The sequence below is a fragment of the Pleuronectes platessa genome, chromosome 1, assembly GCF_947347685.1.
Source record: "Pleuronectes platessa chromosome 1, fPlePla1.1, whole genome shotgun sequence".
In the NCBI taxonomy this organism is placed as follows: Eukaryota; Metazoa; Chordata; class Actinopteri; order Pleuronectiformes; family Pleuronectidae; genus Pleuronectes; species Pleuronectes platessa.
Genome location: NC_070626.1, coordinates 2,710,242 through 2,729,334, shown reverse-complemented (window position 1 = coordinate 2,729,334; position 19,093 = coordinate 2,710,242). Strand labels below are relative to the sequence as shown.

The 19,093-nt window shown below is 40.5% G+C and overlaps 1 protein-coding gene across 1 annotated transcript in view; it reads right to left on the bottom strand.

Moving 5' to 3' along the window:
- Positions 1-19,093, bottom strand: part of adamtsl3 (ADAMTS-like 3) — a 202,392-nt gene that overhangs the window by 145,564 nt on the left and 37,735 nt on the right. Inside the window, exon 3 of the mRNA XM_053414931.1 lies at positions 12,612-12,731. Within this exon, the coding sequence (XP_053270906.1) occupies positions 12,612-12,731 (120 nt within the window). The remainder of the gene's footprint in view (positions 1-12,611; positions 12,732-19,093) is intronic.

Genomic DNA, 19,093 nt, shown 5'->3' with positions numbered 1-19,093 from the left:
TCGGAGCCGGTCTACAATTGATTCTACTCCTCTGATCCTCTCTAGTAATACAAAGAAGCAATCTCCTCAATAACTCGCTGAGTTCACATCAATGTTCATGGATAAATGGTGCATAGCTGCTTCGGCAACATTAAAGTAAAAACCCATGCGTCACAATCTGCGGGAAGAAGCTCTCTCCTGTGTGCATGTGCGTGTGCATGTGTGTGTGCGCTTGTCTCTCTCGCTCTGTTTGGATACTTGTCTCACCTCTTAAGAGGCGGGTGAGATTCGCCTAAAACACCTGTCTGAGGAATACCCAAATTAAATTGAAAGCTGTTCTTGAACCATTTGGAGTACATGCATGGTCTTGGTCTCTTTTGAAAGGTAACATTCTGAACTTTCCCCCCCAACTCTAAGTGCTACTGTCTTTGAGTAATAGCAGATGGCACACAGTGAAGTAGAAGGTTTTTATTTTCGCCTGAATATTTTTTAATATACAGATGCTTGCAGATGACCCTAGCAGGGACTTATGACCTGGAAAATATTGGGACCCTAGCATGAAGCCATGACTAGCCCAAGTAAAAATTTGATAACAATACCACAGAAAATGAATATTTGACTGATTTTTCCCTAAGGGCATGTCTAGGCGTTTTCCACAAAGGCCATTTGGAGCCTCCAAAGGACCCTTTGTAACCAACCAGGCTAAAAAGGCACATTTGACAAAATCATACTTTTATATAAAGGAGACAAAACCGGTCATATGGTTTAAAATTTATACAAATAAACATGTTTCATATTTTTCCTGTGTAACAGCCCATCTCTGTTTTGAAAATGTCATTGGCTAAACGATACACCAGTCATCAGAACAATCGGTTGCAATTGGCTCAGTCTCTACACTTCAGAAGAGGGGTAAGCTCTGACTGTCAACGTGGTGTCTTATTGATTATTGCAGGCTGTGGACAGCCCATGCCAGCTCCAATTGGATCAAGTTTAGATTGACAGCTCACTTGAACCAATAGGAGAAGCTACCCACCATTTGGAGATCTTTGTTTACATGCAAACAGAAATTACGAGTGAGAGTACGTCACAGTTTACACGGAGGAGGTGGCTGCGCTGACATTACGCAACAGCTTACAGTGGCTATTCTTTGATTTAATGGTGTGTTTTGGACTGATTATGTTACTTGATTGGATCGTCTGGACCTTTGGCAATGTACCAACAACGTTTTTGTTGGAATGTTATCGATCTGTGTATTAAAATGATGATTCTTAGTTGAGTCGCGTCGACTTTGTTATCGATTTTCTTTCTATTTCCGGTCTGACTGAGACGTTGATTGTACTGACTCTGGTGATCGGATCTTGAAATGGTTTACATCAGCATCAGAAGAATCGTAGCTTTCTAAGGATATGTTGCATTAGTACCTAGCTGTACGACGCAGTTCTGTAAATAACAATGTTTGATGCTGATCGGTAAAACAGTGCACCTGGAGGGCGCCCTCGGGCAGATGCCCTGGAACAGGTTAACTCCAGACTGAACCAAACAAACACAAAGGACTCGGTGGCGCTGGGCCGAGCTGTGCGCCTTCTCCCGGCTGTGGAGCTGTCCATGATCTCTGCGCATAGTACCTGTGGAGCTTGCTCATTGTTTTTGACTTTTTATCTCTAAGAAACATTTCACCTTAGAAAAACTTAACAATTTGATCCAAAATTCCGTGTACAAATGGGGGGATAAAACTAGTCGATCTCACGCAATACCACAGACTCTCAGAAAAAAAAACATTGGTGGAAATGCACTCGAAAATTGGTCTCTGCTTTGATTGTTGCCTCTGATTATTGGTTCACCTTCATGGCATGTTGTTGGATCTCAAGGACATACTTGAGCTTGCTGTATCCACATGTCGACCCTGATGAGTCGAATTCATATTTTGATGTCAAAATCAGTGAACATCGCCAGAGATACCCAGAGCTTTTTCCTAACAACCGTCTTCTCCCTAAACATCATTATTTGGAGCACTACCCTGTTTGATTCGCCTCTTTGGGCCTCTTGGCCATAAATGGACGATGAGATTTGAGGTGATGTTTCCTTTAAACAGATTCCTCGCCATACCAACTGTTTAAGAAACATACCTCTCACACTTGCCAGAAAACATCAGCTCACGATTGACTCTGACTTGCACTCTTTTGACAATAGGACACCTTTGGTGGTAACTAGTCAAATCAAATCAAAGTTTATTGTCACATGCACCAATGACAGCGTCATCGGAGCAGTGAAATTCTTGTGACATGGCAGGCAACATCTATGCAGTAGACGACTTTACAAAATAGAAAAATAACATACTACATAACATACAACATATAACATATAAGATCGTAACATATAACAGTCAAAAAAGATTGACCCCAACGTGATATGTGTGACATCAGTACCAATTGATGTTTTGCAACGAGACCTTGCACTTGCTATTAAGCAAAGACTACCAGATGAGGCTGATGTCTATGTTTCAAAAAGTGTGTCATACAATGGTATGAACTACAACAAAGGAATGATTGTTGTCCATGGGCAATTAAGCAGATTTGTGTTTTTGCAAGGCGAGATACATTTTATTGTGAAAAAGTTATCCGCTCTAAAAAGTTAGAGCTTTTGAACTTGACATGTCACATGTGAGGGAAGTGTCTCTGATTGAGCATAGGGAACTACTTGATGTCTACCCATTAGCTGCCTATTCAGTGGGAGGCCTGCCCCTGGTTACTCTGAAGAGATACATTCACTTACAGGGGAAACAGGAGTAGTGTTTGTAAGTATTTCCCCCCAATATTACTTGGCAGAGTAACTTGTAAAATCAGCAATTGGGCACTTTTGTTTTGAGCTTGTTTACAGTACAAAGTGGAACTTACTTTAAATGATATACTAAAAAACAAATAATATAAAGTATCAAGCAGATTTTCATTAAATGTATATGCACACACCCACACACTACTAATACTAATTGTAAATTATTATAAGTGCCTCTGAGTTTTTTTACACTGAAATATTCAACCAATGTTTTTGTTGTTTATTGTTCAGGTTTACACAATGGCCCACACTATAAGACTGAGGGTTATCCTTGGTGAAGATGATGCCAGGAAGCTTATTCTGCCAGCAGGGATACTGGACTCCATAGAGGAATTGTGCCTGACAATAAAGACAAGTTTTGGATTGCAACAAGATTTCCGTCTTCAATATCAAGATGCTGATTTGGGAAATTACTTCATAAACCTGTAGGAAATCTCAGAAATTAATGACAAAGCAACTTTAAAGGTTGTATACTTATATACTTTAAACTTGCAGAGTTATACAGAAGCTGATGCAATGACACTTCAACCTCTACCAGTCCAAAGCTCAACAGATTCCTTATCAATCTCCTCTTCAGGTTCATCAGCATCTCCAAGGCACTTGGTTTGGCCAAGTGTCTTCACCGTCCCTAGTTTTAGCTATGAGGCTGAACTGCAACTTGAAAAGGCCAATGCTGAGTGCAGTTCTAGTGGAAACATTTTGAGCCCCTCATCGAAACTGAAATCCCACATTCTAGAAGGACTGGCAGGAGAAATTATTAAATTGAAAATGATCTGAACAATGTAATGGCCAACTTCCGGACCAAACTAAGAGGCCTGGCATGTTATGAGGTGATGATAAATTCAATAAAGAACAAGGCCCAAGACAAATGTCAGGCAGCGTTGAATGTGAAAAGCCCAGAAGGGCAGAAGTAAATTACGTTCCGAAGTATCCAAAAGGAGAAACCACTGACACTCTGGAAAATGAGAGAATTGCAATGCTTTCAGAGACTAAGAGAGACACAATGACCGTATAGTGACAGAGAAAATGGAGAAGTCTTTCTCATATAGAAGGCAAGAAGTTCTTCAAGGACAGCCCTTGGTTGCCGACTTCAAAAGAAGATAGCTAGCTCTGTTCACTCAGAACGAGGTACATGTCATGTGGTTTTACATATGCCCCAGACTGCGCGAACACACGGAGTACAGAAAGATAATGACAAATCAAATATAATAGTGGTGAACAGTTGTTTTTCTCCTCAATAACATAGATTTAATATAGTGATCAAACAGCTAGTGATTAATTGTTCATCTTTCCTATTGTTGTAATTTTCGAATTACTGAGTGACAAGTGCATTGTTGATATTTTTCAGATCGATAAAGAGTTCATGCGCATATCAACTGTACCTCTGCTATCTACATTCTTTGCTGACCTTGACCAGCACTCTTCACGCAGGATGGAGCTCTTTAGATGCAAAGGTGGGGCAGCTGGAAGAAAAATTTGACATCTAATGGTGGCCATCTCCAAGGTTTGTATTAAGAATGGGTAGACCTATGCTTATGAAATACTTTTTATGCCCCTGTCATGAAAATTGCATGAGCATAGTTCTCTATGCATATGTTAGGCAAAAGTGCCAAGAGTATGGATATTTGTACTTGATCAAAACACTAAATCATGTTATTTATACTGATTACATCAGCTTCAGCCAGAGATGTGAAGTAATAGGTAAAATCACATAATTAACTTTTTGGTCAGAATGAAAAAACACCATGTGAGTGTCTGTGCCTGCCTCATTTCGTGTCTGATTTGGTTGAGATTTTGTATATTTTGAGTATTTGCCTTAAGGGCTCATGAGACCAAAGTATTGGCAACCACACAAATAACATGCTCAAAACTTACAAATTGCTATTAAGCCTGCAGAATCTTTTTTTTTTTTTTTTACTTCAGCCTAAAATTCAAAATATAATCAGAATATGTCTCCTTTTTTTCCTCAGGTGATGCGATACATACAAGACGAGCATGCATCCTGAAGTCCTTGTGCACCTACCTGAACGAAGACTATGAGAAACTTGTAAAGGAATATATGGTGAGTTTCATAAAGTAGGTGTTACAAAGTAGCCATAGACCAGGCTGAGAGAGCACATATTTACTTACTTAATTACGTTTTAAAGGACCTAAAAAATATTATTAACCATTTTAATTTATATTGTACTGACCCAGGCAGGTATCATTCATGCACACTAATAAATTAAAACACAAATGAACAGAGCACAGCATTAAGATAAAGGAAGTCTTCATTGATCACCAGATGGGTTCAGTTCAAATCAAAAAAGTATCCACGTATTTCTCAAATTTCCCCACTGTGGGACTATTAAAGGATTCTATCTTAAAGGATTCTATCTATTTATCTCTGTCCAAAAGGCATAGAATTGACGTCACAGTCGGTCTACATGGCATAGCCAGCCCCCCCGGAGGCGGAGATCTGGTGGAGGAGGAGACCTTTACTGCGCAACCTGATGCTAGAGGACAAAGGTGGTATGTGTTCTGCACCTGTGAGAAACCAGACCAGGGTCCAAAAAGGCAGAGGATGTCTTCCTTCTTGTTGGCCTCCTCTGATACAGATTCAGAGGAAGAAGAGGAGGAATCCATTGACAAAGCTCTGGACCGTTACAGACCGGAGCCAAAATTGCAGATGGGGGACTGTCCACTAAATTGGTAGTCAGGAAGGAAGCACACACATAAGAAGCTTGCAGTAATAGATTCTCACGTCATATTATCCAGAAGAGGAGAGCAGCATCGGCTCCAGAAAATGTGAACATGCTTGTCTGTCTCAGCAATTGGCTGAAAGTCAAAGATGATTAGGCACTCAAAACAGGTCACTCTGAGGAGGGCTGTTTTGGGCAGGGTAAAAAGGGTGCTGTTTTAAATGATCTTTGTGGTATTTTGACCAAAATATGTTACAGACATTTCATTAAGACCCCAAGGAACCATATCAACTGATGGGTCCTTTAAAGTAGCAGAGATCTTCCTGTTTTCATTTTCATGCTTGTTTGCACTTTACGTTTTTTTCCGGTTTCATGCCCCATAATATCGGCAGAAACAACGGAATATTTAAAAGAACGAATATGGACCAAATGGAAGAGCGTTTGGCAGAAGAGATTCGAAAGTATGACCACTTGTATAACCCGTCACTGACAAAGGCTATGAGGAGCCGCAGTGGCGTTGTAAATAAACAGACGACGAAGAAGAAAGAAGGCGTCTCTAAGGTCGTCTTCGACAAAACACGTTACTCCGCCTAGTATTCTGGCGGGGAATTGCTTTGTAACACGCGCAACACTTGGAAAAGCATGAATGAGAACGAGTCCTTCGCAACAGCGGCGTGAAAAGCCGCAGACGCAGTTGCAGAAGCATGTGCCGGCCTTTACCTTGACTAGCCCATCTGATAACTAGGCGAAAACAACAACAAACCTGTACTGATGGAGGGACATACACTGTATACACAGCTGTCAGCAACTCCCACCTGTAGTGTAGTGTCAAGGTCAGATATGCACTACACTGTCCTATTTACTTGAATGCAAAGTGTGTTTTGTATGATATCATGTCATGTTTGCAAGATGAACTTAATAACATTGCGTTGGAGTGCAAAATATTCAACAAATTTGCTGTTAGCAGGTTTTTATCAAAGTTATTATTTATCGCCCGTCACACATGGCGAGTTAACACTGTTTTGTCTTGCTAGTTGTGCTGCTACAGCTTTAAAAATGGATACTCAAATACCTTTATATAAGCATTGAACTGAAGAACAACGTTAAATTGTGTGAGATGGGAACAAAAAAGATGTGATAAAAAAGCGGCTCCAGCAGAGAAGACGTGACGTCTGAACACTGGTACAGGGGTCTCATTTATAAAACAGTGCGTAGGATTCATACTAAAAGTGTACGTACGCACAAAAGCCGGAAACGGCATATGCAAAAGAAAATCCCGACTTATAAAACCGTGCGCATGCACAGCTGAATGCAATGTTCGCTTTATAAATCACAGTCCACCTGGGAATGTTCGTACGTAGATCTGCCTCCAAATCCGCCCTCCACACGCCCACTTACAACCATAAATGGTCAATGCAAAGCACGACACGAATAATAAATGATGCTGCTGACGAATGGGTTTCCACCATGAGTCCTGACGGAGTCACGGCATGAAGCGATGAGAAGAGGAAGCTAAACTTTCTGACACTGACATCAAAGTGTTTGTTAGTGAGGTGGAGGTGAAGAGCGACTTTATGGGACAGCAGTGATGTCACTAATAAAGAAAATGCACTGACACTCTGCCGCTGCTGTGGATAACACAATGTGTGAGAGTGAAGACGAGAGAAAGAACGGTGCCTGAAGTAGAAAAAAGATCACAGATCAATAGAATCTATATCAGATGATCAGACATCACTGAACCCTCTATTCCTCCTCATCCTTCCATTCGCGTGCACACATCAAGCAGAACCCCGCACCACTGTCATGGCAGTATTTATTTATTTAGAGCATCGGACCAATTCCCTCACATCAGAGGATCCTTGCCTCCACTCTGGGATATTATTTGGAAAGTTTCTTCATTTCTTGTAAGTGATCTCCTGTGCGCTCTGTGCACTGGGTGCTCTGTGCGCCTGATGGCACAGTCACGTTCACTGCAGTGATTTGATGATACACGCACAGTGTTAGAAGATATTATTAAAACCTGTTAATGACTCGGCTCTGTAACTCTGCGGTTAAACGGAATCTAAACGTAATTTGCTGAAAGTTGTTTTATATATTTTTTAATTAAAAGGTTTGTGTGGAACAGATATGTCGCGCGAGCAAAACTAAGCTGTTGGTTTTAATGTAAATTATGAATTGGATCAATAATCTGCTTCAGTTCACCACCTCACGTCTGCATCGCCACTTTTCCGTCTCCAAAAATTTCGTACGCATGGGTCAGGGTTTGTGTGGAAATACGCAAATGTTACCGACAAGTTTGTTTTTATAAATCACAACGTTTGTGTGAGAAGTGGCATACGCACGTTTCAGGCCCCGTATCTGCAAGTAGTGATGGATTTAAACAAGAACTTGCCTGAAGTGATTGAGCATTAACTTCTCAGAATGGTTCTCACTTCCAAGAGAACAGTTTTCTGTCTGGGGATGAGTTGAGAATTTTGATAACTCTATATGTAGATGACTTTGAGATCTCCAATCCCCTGGGTACACGCACAAGACATACGCTTTGTGGAATCTACTGCACCTTGATTAATTTTCCTCCAGGTTCACATTCATTACTTTCCTCAATTTACTTGGCAGTCCTGTGTAAATCTGATGATGTGAAAAAGCATGGTTTTGACAATGCGCCAAGATATGAAAACTCTGGAGAAAGATGGAGTTTTCATTCCATTGCTCAGAAGATGTCTTAAAGGAACGATCCAAGTCGGTGCAGCAGATAACCTGGGTGCTCACGGTTTAGCTGGTTTCAATGAGAGCTTTTCTGGTGGGTATATCTGTCGATTTTGAACAGGAACAAGAAAAGACATCCAGACAACAGATGTAAAGTCAGGAGTATTTAGTCTCCGAACAAAGGTACTTGATGACTCTCATGTGAAATCAGCTCAGGAGAACGGTACAAGTTGTTTTGGAGTGAAAAGCCATTGCGTTATCACCAAAACTCTTTCCCACTTCAGTGTTCTCACAGGTTATCCCCTAGCTGTTATGCATGATGTTTTCGAGGGCATAGTACCTGTATAGCTTGCATGGTGCTTGGCAGTCCATCTAGCATTTCCCTTACAAGTGGGGAGACAAGACCAAAAAGCCACATGTGATCCCACACATGTTTTCAACAAGGAAAACAATTGGCGGGAATGCTCATGAAAACTGGGCTCCGCGACTACTCCCATTCATAATTGGGCATCTGGTGCCTGAGAGTGAAATGGCATGGCAAATACTGTTGGAGTTGAAAGACATTGTAGAGATTGTCGTTGTTTCAGCACACACAGATGAGTCCATTGACTATCTTGAGGGCAAAATTTCTGAGCACAATCAAGAATACCAAGAACTGTTTCCTGACCTGCAGCTCCTTCCAAAACATAATTATTTGCAGCACTATCCCCGGCTGATCAGGGTGTTTGGTCCTCCTGTGGGATAGGTTGCACGACCTATTCATGGAAAGTATTTCCAATGTTATTTAATGGCTTTCTTTTAGCACTAGCCAGGGGTCGGCAACCCGCATCTCTGAAGCCACAGAGAGGGTTCTTCAGCCCCTTTGCACAGTGTTGTGCATGTCGGGCATATTTTGCGAGAACGATTAACTTTATGAATCAGTTTTCAAATGTTGAACGGGAACGTCATGTTCATTTGTTAAATCATCATCGTTTTAGGCCAGCATGAAATACCAGGAGCGGAAGATTTCTGAAAGTAATGTGAATTTAATGTTCATGTGTATGTTATGTAAATAGACATGTTAAACTTGGCCCATTTTGTCATCATCTTTTGGGGCAGGGGAGAGGGTGGGGCATGACAAATATTCAAGCTCCAAAGTAGGGTATGACAGAAAAAGTTTGAGAATCACTGGCATAATCTAATGTAGTAGGATCCACAAACTAGATTCTACCAAACATTCCACCACAGCAAAATGGTCTCAGAGATCTCATGTATATGGCTGTATCCCAGTGAGCTAAGCCCTCACAACCCGCTGACACATACTGATGATTTGGGCCATGAAGCGACGAGAACAGCCCTGTTGGATATTTCAAGAGATTCCATCTCCTCTGGGAAGAAAAGCATTAAAAGACATTCATTAAGGAAAAAAGATTCCTGCCTGGAGGTAAGAGTCATAAAGAACAGAGTGCTCCATGAACAGTGTTCTATTCTTATAGCTCACAGAAACATAATGTCGCCCTAAACCTTTTTGCAGACATAGCCTCACTGCAAGTCTTTAGTACACAGCAGGACAATATCAATGTTGAGCAATGCTGACAGCCAGAGGACTCCAAACATCTTACCTGAGCAGAGTCTTCCAAATAGGTTTTCGGTGTTTCTTTTGGGATCTGTATGGTATTTGTCACTGAAGTTCTTAACCTGATTCCTGTGGATGTGTGTCCAATGCCATGGAGAGAAATCCCCTTATTAACTACATACTCCTTTATTCAAAAAGAAAACCATACCCAACAACATGCATACATGCAAAGTGTTCTGAGAGAATTCATGCAACACATAAAATGAATCCTATCATTTTCTGCTTAGCATGAAAACTTAAGAAATGCTCTTAAAAGAATTAGCATTATTTTAGGCAGGTTTTTCTTCAAACAGCAGAGAGTATGAAATTATCCCACTTTCCTCATCATTGCACAGGAACTCACATAGGATCACAATACAAGACTAAAACTACTTATACTGCCAACACCTACTCACAGTGTAATACAAGCCAAATCTCATTTTTCTTGCAGCGACAGGTTTTGTTTGGTTTACTGTGTTTTTTTTCTTAAAAGCCAGGGTCTGTGGTACCCCCAGTGCTACAGGGGGGTTCCTGTCTCCTCCAAAGAAATGCAGGGTTTGTTTATGTAAATTAGCAGTAGTGGTGTTTGTCTCTTTCGTGTCCACCCTGTGATAGACTGTTGACTTGTCCAAAGTGTACCCCACCACCTAAATCAGTGGTTCCCAAAGTGGGGGTCACATGCTGTGTCGACTACATCCACCGTCCTTGTATGCAAACACACAAAACGAGAGGACAAATGTGAAAAGGGTATATATTCACAATGAAGAGAACGATTGATTATTTTTCTGTCAAGAAAAATGCTGCGGTGCCTGTTGCACCTGTCCGAGGTTGAAATGCCAAGCGCAGACCCGACATCATCGGCGGATGTCTTTCCAGTTGTTACACCTGCCCCTGCTCCTAATTCTGATTAACCATCTTCCATAGAGATAGCTTAATCCGAATTCAGAGTCAGATCAAGATCCAGAGCCTACTAAAACATAACTGCGCTATGAAAAAGTGACCAACTCGATGCAGTGCATTTACTGCAAAGAGTCCGGCCAAAGCATTGCGGGCAAAAGTGATTTTGCTGTTCCGACATCAGCATTCAGAATTGAAACCCTACAGAAGCGCAACTTGTCTAAAAAGCAGATCTTGTGCCGTGACAGGGTGGGTCGCTGGCAGAGCAGCTCCTCTCACCGCAGCGTTTTAGCGCCGGTCAGCGTCAAGTCATACAAGTTAGGAATCATATGATGATGATGATCGAATTTAACACTGCTTAGAATATAGCAAGAAGAGTTGGCCTTCACTAAATTCAAATAACTGATAATCCTCATGAAAAAGAAGGGGTTAAATGTCAACCTGACCTACGCCAACGACACTGCCTGCGTACAGTTCATCGCCGTGATCGCTGACTCATTAAAGAAATATGTCTCTCAAGATCGCGGACTCCATGTACATTTCAATTATGATTGATTGAGTTATATTTGTTTGGTAAATCTATTTATTTTAGTTTTTCAAAAGTTTGTTTTATCATCACAGTTTTGAGTGAAATTAAAACAAATGCTACGCCTATACTCCTGTTTACAATACTTTACATAATGAGCAATGGATTTACCTATGTCTATGGGAAGCGACGCTGAAAATGAAATATTGGGTGCAACTAAAATATGGGGTTGTGCATCTAAATGAAACAGTTAGGGGCACCACTGCAACCAAGGAAAAAGTTAGACTGCAGCCCTGCATGTTTTAAAACAAACCTATAGCCAACACACATTTATTAACTTTAGTGTTCATCTACAACTGAGACAGCACAGGAAATTAGGTCAAATATACTGAAGATAGAGCTATAGAGATAATTTATTTGGCATCTTGCTCCAATTGAGTGTGTCTAGCTAAGCTGTGACGTTTAGTGTCACCAGTGCAATACAGCAACAAGCTTAAGAACCACACCTAGTAGCTCGTTTGGATGTCGGCTAAATTTACCCAACTGATGTTTTCTGAGGGTGTCCCAAAAAGGAGGCTTCCTGTCTATAAGCAGGGCTTGTTTTGGTGAGATTTCCATAAAAAATAACTTTGAGCCTAAATGATCAAACATAAACAAGCCACAAAAACAGCTGGTGTGAATGCACTGAGCATATTAATTTACTTTAAGACATTTGTCTAAATATTTGTCTTAATTAGAACATTATTTGTCGTGATGGTCAAAAATATGCCAGTTGCACAAGTGAATGCACAAATTTATAAATATTTACCGAAACCAATTGTGATTTTGAGAAGAAATTGTATCATTGTAAACCTGTTGTAATAATGTATTGGCATCTGACTTTCGGTATTGTGCTGTTTCTGGGGGCTTGGTATCAACCTAGGGACACCATCACACCTTGAGCAGATACTCTTTTCAAAGGATGATGAACGAGTCAAAATTATTTTTTTGTGAACCAACTGAATGAAAATAAAATATATAAATATTCCTAGTCATGTCCTTTCATGAATGTATAGTTCTTTACCAGTCCAACTGATTTTGAATAGTCATGGTTAACACAAATATAGTTGACTTTGAATGAGATCAGTGAATGTTTTATGATGACCCTTCAGCCACACTTGTGTGTTTCAGTCATTGTAAGTGTAGGTTTAAATGATCAGCACTTCACAGGACTGAAGACTCTATCAACACTCATTAACCTACTGTAAATTACTTTCAATCTCAAATCTACCATGAAGAGCATGTAACAGTGTTCTCCAGTTGGGCCAAATAAGAGCAATCAACAAAAGTTGATGACATTTCGGTTGAAAATATTTGCATCAACTGGTGAAGCAACAGTGAAGAGAGTGTGACCGACCTGGTCGTCGTATCTGTAGGTTAGAAACTGATCTTCAGTGGCATCCTGCATGAAACTTCCCCGAGACGAGAGGGTAAACTCCGGCAGGAACACTGCACTCTGGGGCTGAGTCTCTGCACACTGACAACACATAAACAAAAGCAGAGGTACAGTGAATCATTTTCATGGTGAAGTCCATGAGAACTATTATCATGATCACGCACAAATCTGTAATACGAACACACACACACACACACACACAGATCTCCTTTACTCCCTGGTAAAATAAATGAGCTATATCCAGGGATGGGCAGTATTAATGATACATAGAAGAAGCCCAAGGTGGGAAATGTGCTGGTTGCCAACATCGGCATAGAATTTTAGTGTAAATTGGTACGTTTCTTGACATTTCCTGTTTTGGTGTTTGTTTCAGTATCCTAGGCTAAATAAAATATACAGAGTGTTCTAGATAACTATTTAGCCTGAGAAGTAATATCTAGTAAAGGCCCCTGTTTATTTTCCTAGCTCTGAGCTTGTAGATGAGACACTAGAAAATTCCTCCTGCCGAGAAATTTCGAATGGGTGCATTCTGCGTCCGGGTCAAAAAAAATTTGGGGAAGAGAGACAGACTGGCTGCTTTAAGAGAGAGAGAGAAAATGTACCAGTTTTAGAGAGAGACCCAGAGAGAAAGAGAGAGACTGGATGGTTTAAAAGAGCGACCCAGAGATAGAGAGAGAGAAAGAGAGAGACTGGTTTAAGAGAGACAGAGATTTGATCAGTAGGTGGCGCTATCGCTAACACTGCATACACACTCATAGCTCTCTTCAGGACAGGGCTCTGATTATGTGACAGGATTTTGTAGGCGATTGCTCAGACTTAATTTTCTCACCGACTTAATTTTTCAATTTGGGACCGATTGCACAAACTCCATTTTCACACTGACCACTAGGTGGCGCTTTCACTATTAGTGTGTATGCAGTAATAGTCTTGACTTGATCAGGTCAGGGCTCTGATCATGTGACAGAATTTTGGGATCTATTGCTAAAACTTAATTTTCACAATGACCACTAGGTGGCATTATTCCAACTTCCACCCTGTGCAATTTGGGACCGATTGCTCAAACTGCATTTTCACACCGACCACTAGATGGCGCTATCACTATCACTGCATAAACATTAATATATTTGTTCAAAAGTAATTTTTGGTTGCTATTGGTTTTGAACTCACAACCAGTGGATCATTGCAGCTCAACCCACTGATCCAATTGAATTGACCTTAAACATCAATGACAATTGTATATTTAAAGAGTTTTAAAGTTCCTCTTCTGAAAGACACAGAAAATGACAATTTTAAAGTTCTGCCCTCAATTGTACTTGAACCCTCAATCTCTGACTTACTAACCCTCTTCTGTAACCACTAGCCTACCTATGCTGTTGACTGACATCTTTGAAATGGCTACTATAAACATCTTCCTGTCCCCCTCTCCCCCCTGTGGCCCCCCTCCTCAGCGTGTGTATCTTCACTAACGACGCACCTGTGACACAGAGGACCTGAGGAGAAGGTCCGGAACAAAATGCTCTAATTCAAAATCTATAATTCCAGTCCATGAAATGAAAACACCATGAGAAACACAAGGCTTGGACGAACAAGTACATATCTGTATCATTATTTAAAGCCAAAAAATGAGGCCATGCGAGCAGTTTAGAAACCTACTTCTCAGTTCACTCTAACACCGTCATCAAACAAATACTTGTTACTCAAAAACTATGTCCTATCTGGAAAATAAACACATTTTGAGAACCACAAGGCTTGACACTACAACCAGATATATTAATATATTTGTTCAAAAGTAATTTTTGGCTTCTGTTGGTTTTGAAGTCACAACCATTGGATCACTGAGTCAGCGGCAGACCCACTAATCCAATCACATTGACTTTAGCCATCATTGACAGTTGATTATTTAAAGACTTCAACAGTTCCCCCCTGAAAGGATACGAAAAAATTCAATGTTTGTGTCTTACCCACACTTGGACTTCAAAACGCCATTTTGGGTTACTGTCCCTCTTCTCTACTAACTGAACTACCTTCAGTGCTGATTACCACCTGTGCAGTCTAAAAATAGATCTCACTGCCCCCTTTAGCCCCCCTCCCTCTGCGTGTGTGAGTCACTGATTATGACAGGTCCGACGTGAGAGAGGGAGACATCACAGCTCGGGAGAAGGTTCCGAACAAAATGCTCTAATTAAAAATCTATAACTCCTATCAGAGAAATGAAAACACCGTGAGAATCACAAGGTTTGGACGAACAAGGACATATCTATATTATTGTTTAAAGTCAAAGAATGAGGCTGTTAGAGCAGTTTAGAAACGTATGTAAGGGAAAATTCACCTGACTAGTTGTCTCACTACTGTGGCCTTGGCAAACAGGGAGTTTGCTACAGCGGACGGACACAGCAGACAGGCACTGAGGAGGATTTCATATCTTTTTCATATTACGTTTTATGAAGCACCTCTTTGTATTAATTCTGGCATGTCTTCTTTTTCTCATACTGTCTTGTGAAACGCCTCTTGGTATAAGTCCTGGCTTTTTCACCTTCGCAGCCAGTTGTTCCATCCTGAGCACCCGTGTAAACTCTGCAGAGCTTACTAATATAAAGACTCAATGGCAACTCCAGTCTGAGAATTTCATTATTTCAAATCTCAAGATGAATTTCCATCACAAATTGGCGTCACGAATAGGATCCCTTGAAAGATCGTCTGGACCCCAGAAGTCTTCGGTGGCTGGCCACCCGGGAGAGAAATTTTCTGCCTCTAACATTTAAGAGACGAGAGGACCGAAGTGACTGGGGTTCTGGACCTTCTTCACAGGGATCCAAAGACCTCTCTTTGGTCATCTTAAATCTGGTGAGATGTTGAAATTCTGATTTTCACGACTGTTTAGATGATTTCTCAAATACGAAATCAAACATAAGAAATAATACATTTAAAGGGTTTTATTTGGATGAGGTGTATTAGTATTTAGTTAATCTGACCCATCTTGTGGCAATCATCCTAGTTGAAGGCATTTTTCCTGTTTTGCCGGAGAAAGAAACAAGGATTCGTGTAGACGTCCACGTCTTAAATTAGAGTGTTGTGAAAATAGTTGATGAGTCCTTTTTCACACAGCTAATTAATAAGGTTATGAAAATTGTTGATAAGCCAATTTCATAGACCAGATAGGATGGGTAACAAGGGAAGTCAAGGACCCCAAAGCCCAGAGGGTCCTATTGTGGACTCTGTGGTTGCAAGGCACGGATGGGATAGTGTGACATTTCTTCCAGTATGGTCTAGAGACTTTGCTTTTCCTCATAACGGGTCATTCAGTGTCGACATTTTATTTTTTTACTTTTAAGAGAGAAACTCCTCGAGAAAGAGGAAGAATCAAAAAAAAAAAGGCAACAAAAAATAACATAAAAAAAGAGTGTAGGGTCAGAAAGCGATAATTTAAAGGTCGTTTTCTGTCTAAGGTTGACAAGAAGGAAAGTGATAATGTTGGAAAGAATGTTGAAAAGTGACCGCACTGTGGGGGAGATCTCCGTCTGACTCCACCAGACTGGGATGATGCGGGTAATGCAACATACGTCAACGCTCTCAACACACTCCTCAACGCCCTGAGGACCGCCTTCCCGAATAAAAGTGACATGTCCAAAATAACGGGGTGCAAACAACAACTAGACGAAATCGTAGGAGATTTCCTCACAAGTCTGACTGTCCTGTTTGATCAACACAGCTTTATGATGCAGGCTGTGTCTACCCTGTCAAGGCCAAGCAGACAAGATAGCACTGAGAACAGAGCCAACTTCACTGAACCAGGAAGAGGGGGGGGCGGACGTGGCCGTGGGAGAAGCTCTCTCGACAACCCAAAATTCCCAAAGATGAGTGTTTCATCTGCAGAGGAAAAGGACACTGGGCAACGAAATGCCCCAGCGGCGAGGGGACGGGGAGACAAGAACTTTCACTGCCGACTGAACTTTGCAGAAAGTGAGGAGGGGGCAGACGGAGAGGAGACGTCCAGCCTACCCACCGAGGATCAGAGAAAGGGAAGTGAAACACACACACAGAAGCTCCAGCACACACACAAATACATGCCACTGCAAAGAAGTATCAGCTTGCATTACTAACCGCACACACACACACACACACACAGACACCAGATTACACACAACTTTGTGGTTCTTATGTTAAGTACAATAGTAATGCCTTTAAGCAAATGCCTTAACTCCAAGTTAACGGTCACAAACTTAATGTGATGGTGGACTCTGGTGCAGGTTATTCTGTGGTTAGGATGTCAGATTTGCCCACATCTCCTGAGCTGAGTGGTGGCTTTATATTCTTTCAAATGCGCCGCTCAGTTAGACAAACACCCCATAAGGTTTGAACATGATTTTCTGTTGTCTCCCTGTTGCCCAATTAATCTATTAGGAAGAGATTTGATGATTATGTTAGGCCTCAATTTAGTATCCTCCTCTGATGGATTGGCGGTTACACAATTATTTTTCACCCAACTTCACAATGTCACAGACCACACATGAGCAGCTGTTTGCATATCAGTTGCAACTTCCTATAAATGCCTCCACTGATCTGCTCTCCACGTCACACTCTCTCATCACCCTTTTTCTGATTTCATGCACACTGATTCATTGCACTGCACTTCACATGTGACAGATATAGCAGATCACGTTTATGAATATCTGTTTTTACTTTTTTCTGATGATCTAACGAACTCCTCTTTTCCTACAGTGTCCTCTCAGACCCATAAAAGTGATTCAGGTCTCCTTGATCTGTAACTTATTCCCCATCCCTCCTTACCTGGACACTGACAGCACAGATGATTCTGATGACGATACTCAAATTTATTTTTATTTTTACACTTTTTATTTTTCATTTTCATTTCCTTTTTATGTTATTTTCTCCCTCCAGCTTGCTTATGTGTTTCTTAGTGATTTCACTAGACAAAAACAGCTACTGCAATTATCCTTTCAACTTCCTATTTTCTGATGCCTTAATTTAAATCTCTGTGAATTTCTAAGGTTGATGTAAATAACTTTATGAAGTTTGTACATACTTAATAATTTATACATACCACTTCAGTCCATCCTGGGTGAGGAATCCCTCACATGTCTCTCTCTCTAAGGTTTTTACTTCTTTTTTTTTCACCCTGTGAAAAGGTTTTTTTTTTTTTTGTAGTTTTCTTCCTTACGCTTTATGAGGGTTAAGGGCAGAAAATGTCACACCATGTTTAAGTTTTATGAGACAAATTGTGATTTGTGAATGGTCTATACAAATGAAATTTGATTGTTTTATTGACTTCCTAGCATTAATTTTACACGCTTTTACTGGATATTTTCAACCTTAGATATACTTTATTTTGACATTTAACGTTTTATTATATTTTAATATAAGTTACTTTTGCCAATCAATACAGTATGTACAATTTTGATAATGGTTTATTAGAAGATGATGTTTGTTTGACCTGATTTCCTTCCATATTTTTTTTCATTTTAAATGCTTGCTCCATTACAGGAAAATAACTTTTTTTTTCTTTCCACAAAAACAGCAGTGGCTACCTATTGTGGCCTCATCGCCAGTAATTCTGTATGTACGCAAAGTACCAGGGTTGCAGACTCGTCGATTTTTCTTCTATGATTTGATGTTTGTTATTGATAATGATTATGATGTTTCTTGATTATTTTTCGTTAGTGATCATATTTGTATTGATGATCAAATGGGGGAGTGTAAGGGAAAATTCACCTGACCAGTTGTCTCACTACTGTGGCCTTGGCAAACAGGGAGTTTGCTACAGCGGACGGACACAGCAGACAGGCACTGAGGAGGATTTCATATCTTTTTCATATTACGTTTTATGAAGCACCTCTTTGTATTAATTCTGGCATGTCTTCTTTTTCTCATACTGTCTTGTGAAACGCCTCTTGGTATAAGTCCTGGCTTTTTCACCTTCGCAGCCAGTTGTTCCATCCTGAGCACCCGTGTAAACTCTGCAGAGCTTACTAATATAAAGACTCAATGGCAACTCCAGTCTGAGAATTTCATTATTTCAAATCTCAAGATGAATTTCCATCACACGTACTTCTCATTTCATGAATTCTCCTCCGAGAATCATCATTATTTTTAATGGAAGAGACATTTTTTCACACTCTAGCACCGTCATCAAACAAATACTTGTTACTCAAAAACTATCAGTCCTATCTGGAAAAATGATAAAAACATTTTGAAAATCATAAGAATTTACACTACAACCAGATATATTTTTTTTTTCGTGAGAGCTGAGAAATGGAGCCGTGGGAGCGATTTACGTTTTATTTTTCAGTTTTAATCTTTTCAGAAAATTCTTCAGAATTAACATGGGGCTCCAATGGGAGAAGGATCAGGAAATAATTCCTCGATTTTTCGATGCAGATATAAGCACAGGTCCGAGAGATTTGAGAGTGACATGTCTGCGAAGG